General features: G+C 34.3%; 1 protein-coding gene across 1 annotated transcript in view; it reads right to left on the bottom strand.

Moving 5' to 3' along the window:
* The window catches only part of LOC150087409 (uncharacterized), a 107984-nt gene that overhangs the window by 15238 nt on the left and 80595 nt on the right, over positions 1-12151 (bottom strand). Inside the window, exons 10-11 of the mRNA XM_090372050.1 lie at positions 2540-2681; positions 288-400 (exon numbers count right to left, since the gene is read on the bottom strand). Of these exons, the coding sequence (XP_090228176.1) occupies positions 288-400; positions 2540-2681 (255 nt within the window). The remainder of the gene's footprint in view (positions 1-287; positions 401-2539; positions 2682-12151) is intronic.

The raw sequence follows: 12151 nt of genomic DNA, 5'->3' as shown, positions 1-12151 counted from the left end.
CCAAATACGGAGGATGCGGAAAGGTCAGGGAATGACCACCGCATATGCCGGAGCAATATGGCCTTAGTTGCTAATGCTCCTAAAAAAAAACCAAACCTTGAATATAAAATCACAATAAAGTAATAGGATGGATTTATTTTAGCAAAAGTGATCGTATACTTATCTTCCATCTTGATATCTCATTTTTAATCTCTTGCAATAACTAACCAATTTACTTAGTTTTATTTTAAAACATCCACTAAGTGTAAAAATAAAAGATTTAAATATGCAACTCCTATGGTACTTACTGAATGAAAGAAATCAGCCGGTCAGCTTCTCTCCACCCTGAACGAAGGGCACCATGAACTGAAGAGAAATATTCTTGATCAGTAGCTTCTCCAGCAAACAGAACTGATGGCCACTGAACACAAACAGTTTAGTTTAGTAAATACAAATTTAATGATATTTTACTGAATTTTAGTTCATTGATAAAATCTTATATACAATTTTGATGTTTTAATACAAATTTTAAATTACTGCTATAAAGAAAAAAAAAAATCACTAAAATGCCTGTCAATTGAAGAAACATTTAATTAAAGAGTTAAAAAGTTTTACTAGAAAGATACATTTCTTGTGCATATATACAGATAACATATTTGATGATAAAAATGAGAAGTTTTTTTTTTTTTTGTTAGTTGTTGGCGCATCGGCTTCTGTGGCCATAATGCACCCTCCCAAGGTTTTTGCACTACTCTGATCCAAGCCCAAAGCGGGATTTGAACCTGCGACCTTTGGGTTGCCAGGCAGGCACTTTACCCACCCGGCTAGCCTGGTCACCAAAAAAAAAAAAAAAAAAAAAAGAGAGAGACGTATATAACTGGCAGGCAACTCATGATTTAATCAGATGAATAAATAATTTTTGTTTTGGACATTTAAAGACAAATACATATTCACAATACACAATTCACATTATGAAAATAGAAATGAATCTGCAATTTTGAATTATTCTAAAATTAGGTAATATAAAATACATTAATGCCTAGGATAACTATAAATGAATATTACAACTTATAAATTTAATACAATGAATGCACAATGAGCCACTAGAGAAAAACTCTGAAAGTTGATTTTAATATTTCACTATCCAGTTTAGTGTGGACTCTGCAGCTTTCTATAAACAAGATATTTAAATTCCTACTAACTTAGTAGTATAGTGTACTTTAGATAACGATTTTGTCAGATATAGAATGTAAGTTTTTTAAAATTTGTAGGTTATATTTTAGGGTTAGATCAAGAGACTCAGAAGGCACACCAACTCTGATGATGGCATGGCAAAGCTTCATCTTGTTGGAATATAAATATCCCTAAGAATCCTGGCACAGTAACAATGAAAACTTTATCAAAGGCATGAACCACATGAAGGTATCACCTAGATATCATTAGATCATTTTTAGTTGCTTCCTGAGCATTCCTTTGGCTGCTTTCATCCACTGCTTTTTTGGAATCATTTTCAGAGTGGAATTGTTTTTCACCTCCCCCCCCCCCCAAACCTTTTTGTTTATTTGTTTGTTATTCGGTTTTTAGGAGCATTAGCAACTAAGGCCATATTGCGTGGCCAACCGCCTTCCCCAGCTGCCAGCTAAGGACCAAAGAAGAAGAAGAAGAAGGCCATATTGCTCCGGTGATATGCAATGGTCATTCCCTGACCTTTCCGCATCCTCCGTATTTGGTGGGCACAGGCTTGAACTCCGGTCTAATCAAGAAGCGTGTGCTATGCACTGCTGCTCTTGCCCACCTGGCCATGGAGGCACCACCAAACCTTTTTGAGTGGTCAAAACATAAGTTCTTCAAGAGTGTCAACAGCTGCAGAGGCACTGTGAGGAAGAATTTTGAGATCAATGTTTGTCTTCACGTAGCTTCATATTGCATTATTGAGCACTTTTCACAGTTCTCCCCTTGTTCATGTGACTCTCCAAAATAAACCCATTTTTGTCCCAAAATATGGTTAGCATTACCTTCATGCAGATATCATGGCTCAGAAATTTCTATAGCTTTGGGAACTAGAATGATGCACTCTTTCAGTGCATCTTTACTTACTTTCAGGCTGAAAGTAATACACCCAAAATTCATTCCCAGTCACTATATGGTTTAGGAAATCATCCATTTCAGCTTCAATACCAAGCAGGCAATGGAGAGAAGTACACAAACTCAATTCATCAGAGGCATGAGTGGCTCAGAAATTTATGCATCATCAACTCTGCTCAGGTAAAAAAGTGGTAACTAAAGAAATTCTTTTATGGTATCCAGGTGTTAGTTTTACAATGAAAGATGTGTTTTGCAAGAAGAGGAGGCGAAATTATTATATTTCAGCAAACAACTGTAAGCTCTCAAAAGGTTAATTATAAATGCACAGTGCTATTTTAATGAGTTTACAAACTTCATGAATATATAAAATTCAGTACATGTTTAATGTAAATAGCTTATCTATCAACTGTTTTATTTGCTAATTTCATATTTATAAACAAAGTAAACAAGATGTTTATTTGTAAATTAACCTCACCTGTATAATTTTCCCACTTTCTGTAGTTCTCACACAATAGAGTGGTTCAGTGAGATCTGTTATTTTACCTCCAGTTCTTTCAAAGTCAATGGTGTGACTACTATAAGACCCTTGCACAAAGTGATTTCTATGCCAAGAAGACCTAAAAGTTTAAACATATTTTGTATTGTAGGTGCAGTAAACATTAGAAAGAGAATTTTTTGTGAATTCCACACACATAAAATAGTCTATAATAAAACAGATGATTAAGAACTTTAATATAAAAATCAGTACAGAATATAAATGAAAATAATTAAAAAAGAATACAAGCATAAAATTATAAAGCTTTATTTATTTATACAAACATAATAAAAATAAGAATAAGACAGGCATAAAATATACAGATACAGTAACTTTGGTAGCATATGAGATATGGCAATAAAGTTCCTAGACTGTTGCTGTTGCAGTCATGGTCAATGAGGTTGAAAATAAATGGAAGTAGTATGTTGTAGTTCAAACTTTCTCCAACAGATGGTGTCTGTTGTCCAGTAGGCTAACAGCTTGCAAATAACAACCAATTTTGTTAGTAGTGTTAAAATTCCATGTTACAGTTTTGCAAGGGAGCAAAGAACGAATATCAAATTTTGCTTTAAACTGGGAAAATCTGCAAGAGAAATGCATGAAATGTTAAAAACTGTTTCTGGTGATGAGACTTTAAGTCATATGTGTTTTTGAATGGTATAAGTGGTTCAAAGATGGACATGAGGATGTTTGCAATGATCCAAGAAGTGAACATTTGTCAACCTCTTGAAATGAGGAAAACATAAAAGTTCAGAAAATTGTGACAAGAAATTATCATTTGATCCTCAGAAGGATAGCTGATGAGTTGGATAAGGAGATGATTTGTCAAATTCTGCATGAAGATTTAGGAAAAAGGAAGGTCAGTGCAAAATTTGTGCTGCACAGTCTCACACATGAGCAGAAGCAACCAAGAGTGTCATCATGTGAAGATTTCATCCAGACTTATAAAGCCAATCCTAATTTCTTTGACTGTATTGTCACTGGACATGAGTGTTGGGTGCTTCAGTACAACCCAGAGATGAAGAGTCAGAGCATGCAGTGGACTTCAAAATCACCACCAAGACCTAAAAAGTTTTGTTTACAGAAGTCTAGGATTAAGATGATGCTGATCATATTTTTCAACAAATGGTGCGATTCACAAGGATTTTTGCCCAAAAGGGAGCAAGTAATTGCTGCTTCTACATACAAGTGCATCAAAGAGTACTAAAGCATATTTCTCAGGTGATGCCACAATTTCAAAAGAAAGGCAACTGGTTCTTGTTGCACAACAATGCCCCCACCCATTCTGCATCCATATATTATCCATATATTATAGAGGATGATTCTAAATTATTGTCGGGGTTTCCATGGCCTATAATTTTCAAACCAGAAACAACAAAATAAAACTGCATAAGAATATGAAATTGTAACTCAAAAAGTTTTATTTGGCAACACTGTACTCGCCACATTGATGTCTGGGAGATATCGATGGCATTACTTCAAAATGGCAACTGTTCAAGAGAAGGCAATATGTGTACTTTGGTTTTTCGAAACAAAGTCCATTATCACAACACAATGTCATTACAGAACTCAGTCCGCCTTCAGATAATGCTATCCAACGTTGGTTAAAGCAATTTCAAGAGACTGGCAGTGTTCTGCACCAAAAAGGAGCGGGAAGACCGAGCACTTCGCAGGAAGATGTTGATTGAATTCATGAAGCGTTTTCTTGAAGCCCACAAAAATCAACTAGATGAGCTTCTTTGCAGTTAGGTATATCACAAATGACTGTTTGGAGGGTTGTTCATAACCGCCTTCACCTCCATGCCTACAAACTGCAGATTGCACAGGTTTTAAAGCTGAATGATAAATCCTGCCATTTCCAATTTGCCCAAGACATTTTGTCAAACGTCGAAGCTGATTAAAATTACCTTCGGAGATGGAAATTTAGTGATGAAGCAACGTTTTACATGCTATCTCAAGTCCAGGACTTAGCAGTAGTAGTGGCACGTGATGCAAGAAAACAAGTGTATGAGCTTATGCAACATCAGCCAAAAAAAAAAAAAAAAAAAATTTACAAAACAATTCCCTCTAAATGTTTGTCCAGTTCCTCCTTAAATTTATTTAACCTATCAACTTCCACAATGACAGATGAAAGTTTGTTCCAGCAATTAACCACCCGCTGGCTAAAGGCAAATTTCCACACATCTATTCTACATATAGATGTTGACTTCAACGAGTTTTGTCAAGATCGACAATATAGATAGGAAAAGAATACTCAGTGGGGTAGCTAGGGCTACGATTATTATAATATGAGTCTTGAGAAATGTATACTCTTAATCCAAATCAACTATGTATATAATTATGCACTTCAATGTATATCCTTATAGTAGGCATTTTTGAAACAAATGGTTTGTACACTCACTTAATGTTCTAAAATAATAGTATGTAGTATAATCGTGTCATTTCAACATTTTCTTGTACCTTATTTCACTTATATATTATTTTATTATTTATTTATGTATTTTCTGGCTTATTGAGGCAGTAATGTCTCTGCAGTACATCGTTAACCTCTGGCCACTATGCCATGACTGGCTGTTACAACTACTATTATGTAAATTATCATTCTAAGCATTGCAATAAAGATTCTTCTTCTTCTTCAGTAAGAGTTCTGAAACATCACATCTGCATCAAATTTAGTGTAATCAGGTTACAAGCACTTGATAAACTAACTTTTAAATATTTGCATCATATTTCATTACATTATTTAATTTATTTGGATTATAAGAATTGCCAGTTGACTGTGAATTATTTTTAAGCAAAAATATTTATTTTACTTTAGCTTCACTATGTATAGTTTATTTTGTGAAAAGAGCTATTTTGCTTGCTCTTTGCCTTTGCCAAAATTTTTTTTTATTTATTTTTTTCATTTGACTGAACAGAAATCACTCACCATACTGCTAGTATTGTTCATTGTGTTATGTAATATACACACAATACATTCTATTTAAAATTCCTTCATGTTTCTTCATTCATCCAAATGCTAAATAAAACACATCTAACCTCCATCTTTCTAAACTATACAGTATACATAAATAGCACATTCTATTTACAGTTCACTAAGGCTTCCCTTCATTATATTCGTAAATTGGCATAAAAATGAAACCAAAATGTCATCATTTTTAAATTATGGCATCTGTTTTTTTTTTTTTTTTCCTTTACTTTTACAGAGGAAAGTAAGGAACGGTCACTAATTTCATTAATCAAATCTCTCAAATTTACCATGGTTACTGGCTGTCTTGGCAATGCAGAATTTCAGTGAAATATCATGTGTAATTCCATGTGAATTAAGTTTATAATATGAAAGTTAAATTCCCACACAGTAATTATTTAACAAATGGTAATGTGTTTATGGTATTCATATATTTAAATGTTGAATTCTGTCATCAGACCTAATCAAAAAATGAAGGCTGGAACAACCTATACAGGAAAGAAAAGTATATATATTTATTAGAGCCTCTTTCTAGATAGTGGTAAGCATATACCAAATATTCCTCCACTTTCAGAGGAAGACATACAGACCCTCTTTTCAGCACACAAATTAATCATGTGACGAGCACACCCCCATTACCACCAGGTGCTCAATTTCCTTCTTTTAATGCATGTGTTACTACAGTTTCTAGGCCTGACATTACAGGAGCATTATTAACTAACTGCCAGATAGCTTTCAAAAGGGATCTCCCATGCTTTCAGGTGTTCAGAAAAAAAGATGTCCAATCACCTTCCAAACACTGGAACTGAGAGCAAGCTACTTTCAATTTGACCATTTTATTTATTAGGAAAGGTCACCACAATGGGACATAGCTTGTAATCATTTTGATTACTTCATCTATTTCAACAGGAAATACCACATTTTTAAAGCCATTACTGCCTCTTCTTTCCCCTCTCTATCCAATTTCACTAACAGTGCCTACTGTTTTCATTTTCTCATCAATATTTTTTTTTGCTATTTCACTTTCAGTAAACATGTATGTAAACAATGTTCCTTGCATGATTAGCACAACTCAGTGGAAAATTATGTTCTATAATAAACAATGTAAATAAGCATTCAGAATGTATGACAACATTGCCTTCACTCTGAAATGCTATATCTATTTTTAAGTTTATTTCTATGCACTGTATATTATTTTTTATTTTATTATTATTTTTTCAATTAGATAAGTTATAGAATTTCTTAAATTACCGATATGATTGGACTCAAGTTCGAATAGCAAAGCTTAATAAACGGTATTCACCTTAGACAATCTGCAGTTGTTACATGAAGTAAGATGAATGAATAATTTTAGGGTTTAAGAGGCTTGAATAATTTAGAGTTTAAATGAGTTAATTAGTAAGGATATGGAATTAAAAACGGAATTAAAATATGCTCACTGGTTTCGTATATTTTAGAGTTTTTAATCAATTAATTCTTCAATGACAACCAGGGATGGAGATGAGCACTTCTACTTCCTTGAGCATATTTTAATTCCATTTTTAATTTTTAATTCCGTATCCTTACTAATTAACTCATTTAAACTCTAAATTATTCAAACCTCTTAAACCCCAAAATTATTCATCCATCCTACCTCATGTAACAACTGCAGATTATCTAAGGTGAGTACTGTTTATTAAGCTTTGCTATTCGAACTTATTTTTTTTTTTTTGTTTGCAAATGCCTGATTACATCATGTTTCCAGCCACTTGAAAATTAAAAAATCATATCTACATAGAGTACACAAAAGCAAAGACATCACCTTTTCCAGCTTTAAAATACATGAAAAATGTTGTGTACATGCAGACTTCATTGTATTTCTTTGAAGGACATTTATTAAATCAAGTTTGGCTTTGTACCACAAAAGACGAAAAGCAAAATTTTAAGCTTGAATTGTTTTTAAAATTTAGAATTTAATAGCAAACCATAATTTTACTGTTAGTAGAGTTAGCAGCTATGCTTGCATTTGCTGACTTTTACTTTCTTATATCAAACTTTTATCATAAACAAAGCTTAAAAATTTGTTTACCTTTAAATTGTCATTTAATATTATTTTTTGAAGACATCAATTACAGAATCTTTTTTCGTTTTGTATTTGATAAGGATATATATCAAAGAAAAATATATACTTGAGAATGTATGATTTTTAGTTGTTGCTAACATGGAAAAATTTATGATCAAGTTTACTTCTTCCACACCATCTTATATAGGATAGAAACTGAACACAGTTCCTACCCTATATAAAGCTTCAATTGTCAAGAATCTTTGCCATAACTGAGAGGTTGCTTAAAAGGATCAACCACAATAATTGCAGATTTGACAAGGACCTCTAGTGGTGATAAATTTTAGACTGATAAAAATCAGAAAATAAGTTATGTGCATATATTCAAAACATTTCCTTTGGCTGAAGTAGAGTGTTAGTCAGTGTTAACTATGTTATATCATGTGGCTGTTAGCAAAATACTGCACATGAAAACAATGTTTTATCTTGCAGTTTTCTATGGTAATGTGGCAAAAATAATGGATTGAAATTAATCCAGATCAATATCTAAAGATTTGGTATTTAACTTTTCTTTTCATAACACTTGAGTAAACTGTATGAGACTGTTCATACTGTTCAATTCATACTGTTCAATACTTAATAAGTATGAATATTAAGAAGAGAAAATACCAAGCTGAAATCAATTAAAATAAGTAAAAACATTCCAAATGTAGAAGTGCACCTCAACATTCTGGTTCATTACCACAATTTACAAAGAATTTGGGAACTGAAACTTCAGTTTTCTGCAATAGCTTGTCTGCCAATATAGAAGCAAAAAAAAATGAAAGGTTTTCATTTTTGCTGACATTGCTATCAATCAGAGTTATGAAGCTCCCCCACCTCTCCAAGAACTTCCTTGGAAACTGAAACCATGTAATCTGTAATTACAAAGCAAACTGGCAATTATGAATAAGCTACAACAAGCAGAAGTATTACCATCTCATTAATATATGCAAAATGAACTCCAATTTCCATTCTGTATACATAATATAATATAATATAATATAATATAATACAATACAATACAATACAATATAATATAATATAATATAATAAGCTTAGAGGGGAACAGGCATTCTGTGTGTTATCAGACATTCAGTCTAAAACACTGATGGATCCAATATCTTTCTATTTCAGAAGATTAGGAGAAGTCTGGTTGGCCTGCCTCCCTAAAATCCACTCATGCACACCTTTTTGATGGCAAGCCCTGTTACATCACTTAGGTGGCAACGAACATGTAGAGTGGTTCTTTTCAAGATGCCTGGTCAGCGTGAAGAGGAAAAGACAAAACCTCCAGCACATGACAGTAGTAGTAGTAGCATGTGATGCAAGAAAGCAAATGTATGAGCTTATGCAGCATCAGCCAAAAAAAAAAAAAAAAAAAAAACACACCATTCCCTCCAAATGCCTGTCCAGTTCCTCCTTAAATTTATTCAACCTATCAACTTCCACAACGACAGATGGAAGTTTGTTCCAGCAATTAACCACCCGCTGGCTAAAGGCAAATTTCCAGACATCTATTCTACATCTGTCTTTTCTTAATTTGAATTTATGCCCCCTTAGATTCGTAATCTGAACAAGTGGAAGGATCCCATCAGAATTCAGCGTGCTCAACCCATTCAAGGCCTTATACACCTCAATCAGATCACTGCGCAGGTGCCTAGTCTCCAGCCACTGCAATTTGCAGAACTTAAGATAAGAGGATCCCTTCATTCCCCTCACCAATCTTGTTGTCCTTCTCTGTACACGCTCAAGTAAATCTACATCCTTCCTAAAATGAGGCCTCCAGACCTGTACGCAGTACTCAAGGCGTGGCCTGACCATTGCCTTATACAGAGGGATAATCACCTCCTTTTCCCTGCTAGCAAAATTCCTATATATCATTGACAAAACCCCATGACCTGCCCTGGCAGCCTGTCTACATTGCTCAGAAAACTTCATATCTGCCTGCACAGTTACTCCCAGGTCTTTTTCATTTTCTACCACCTTAAGTGGTAGAAAATGAAACAAATGACCCTCAGTCCCCAGTGGCTTTCACTCCCCCTCTTATGGCAGCAGGAGGATCAGAGTGGAAGCAGAGGGTGCTAAGAATCTCTGGGTACAACCAGGCTGCCATGCACAGAATCTGAACTTGACTTCTTACAACATAAGATCGCTCATCAGCGAAGACAGGATACTAGAGCTGGAAAAGGAATTAGAAAATGTAAATTGGAATACCATCGGTGTGGCTGAAACAAGAAGAAATGAATCACTTATAAATCTGCTGTACACCAATGGAAACAGTGAAAAGAGTGAAGGTGGAGTTGGCTTTCTGGTCCATAAAGATATAAAAAAATAACATTTTGGAATTCAAAAGTACATCACCAAGGATGGCAAGGCTACTACTCAGGATTTCTAGGAGGTAAAAACTAAAGATTATAATGATATATGCACCAACATCAAGCCGTGATGATGAAGAGGTTGAAGAAATGTACACCAAAATTGAGAGACTTCTAGATGAACAGAAAACTCACTACACCATGATTACGGGAGACTTCAATGCTAAGGTTGGAAAGATACAAAACAGCACAGAAAGGAGAACTATAGGAAAATTTGGAATTGGTGAAAGAAATAAAAGAGGTGAAAGACTTGTGGAATTTGCAGAATCTCGAGGAATGTCAGTAATGAACACTTTTTTCAAGAAAAGGGTGAACAGAAAGAGGAGATGGAAGAGCCCAAATGGATTAACAACTAATGAAATCAACTTCATCCTCACTAAGAGAAGATATATCGTGAATGATGTTAGCATATTGAACAAGGTAAATGTTGGAAGTGATCACAGAATGGTAAAATGCACACTTGATATAGATGTAAGAAAAGAAAGGAAAAAACTGACTCGAGTAAATAATATGAAGGTCTTTGAGATAACAGAAGAGGAGAAAAAGCAGTGTGTACAGGAACTTAAGAACAAGTTTGAGCTTCTGCAGACTATTCACCAAGATATCGACGAGGAATATTACAACTTTTTGAAAGTGATAAAGCCCAAGAAACTTATAGGTAAAAAGAAATCCAAAGAAAAAAAAAAATAGTCAAGAAACACTTGTCATGATGAAGATGATAAATGAAGAGCAAGAAAAACACTGACAAGAAGAAAATTGAGTATACTGAATTATGCCAAGCCACTAGAAAGAGACTCAGAGAGGACATAAGAAAATTTAACACAAGAAAAGTAGAACAAGCATTAAGGGAAAACAAAGGATTTAAATCAGCAGCCATGAGCAATAATACAGAAAGACAAATGATACTGAAACTGAAGAATAGCAATAGTGTACTTATAAATAGCAGAGAAGGCATAATTCAAATAGCAGAAGACTACTATAAAGAGTTATACAAGGAGCAAGGGAATGATGCCAACAGAGCGGATGATGGATCACAAATTAGTAACACGTACAACCTATCTGATATCCTTCTTGATGAGGTAGAACATGCGTTGAAGAAAATGAAGAATCAGAAAGCCCCAGGGGAAGATGAAGTTACTGTAGAATTGTTAAAATTGGGAGGAAGAGACATGACACAAAAACTGGCAAGACACTTCACAAAATGCATTAGAAAAGGTGTGATGCCTAAGGAGTGGAATAATGCAATCATAGTTTTGCTGCATAAGAAAGGAGATAAATCAGAAATTGGAAATTATAGACCAATTAGCTTGTTATCCCACATCTACAAGTTGTTCACAAGGGTCATTACTAACAGATTAGAAAGAATACTTGATGAGAATTAACTGAAAGAGCAAGCTGGCTTTAGGACAGGATTCTCAACTATGGATCACTTTCACGTAATGTCACAGCTAATGGAGAAAGCAAATGAATATAAAACACCATTATGTCTGGCATTTGTGGATTATGAAAAGGCATTCGACTCCATACAGCATAAGGCAATGTTTCAGGCACTGGAAAGACAGGCATAGATACCCCATATATTATGATTTTGAAGAAAATATATGAGAATGCTACCTCCTTTATTAGACTAGACAAAGACAGTAGTAAATTTAAAATTGAGAAAGGAGTTCGACAAGGAGACACAATATCTCCAAAGTTGTTTACTGCTGCCCTTGAGGAAGCTTTCAGAAGATTAGACTGGTCACAGAAAGGAGTCAATGTGAATGGAGAGTACCTGAACCATTTACGATTTGCAGATGACATTGCGGTCATAAGCATTCAAAGATCTCAAAGAATTGGAGGAAAATTTTAATCATTTATGCAGAGTTAGTAAGGATTTTGGACTAAAGATGAATATGGCTAAAACAAAAGTGTTGATGAACAAGTATGCCACAGAAAGGGACATAGTGATTGAAGGAGTAGTAATTGAAAAGGTGGAGTCATATACTTATCTGGGACAAGTCATCAGCTGTAATAATGATAAAAGGCTAGGGTCAATAGAAGAATAAAATTTTGGAGGGACAGCATTCAGGAAATATAGTCACATACTGAGGAGCAATATCCCAATTTGTCTGAAACATAAAATA

This window comes from Mastigoproctus giganteus, chromosome 4 (assembly GCF_048544385.1).
Source record: "Mastigoproctus giganteus isolate SK-2022 chromosome 4, ASM4854438v1, whole genome shotgun sequence".
Taxonomy (NCBI): Eukaryota; Metazoa; Arthropoda; class Arachnida; order Uropygi; family Thelyphonidae; genus Mastigoproctus; species Mastigoproctus giganteus.
The sequence above is the reverse complement of the archived record's forward strand: the minus strand, read 5'-3'. Positions and strand labels throughout refer to the sequence as shown.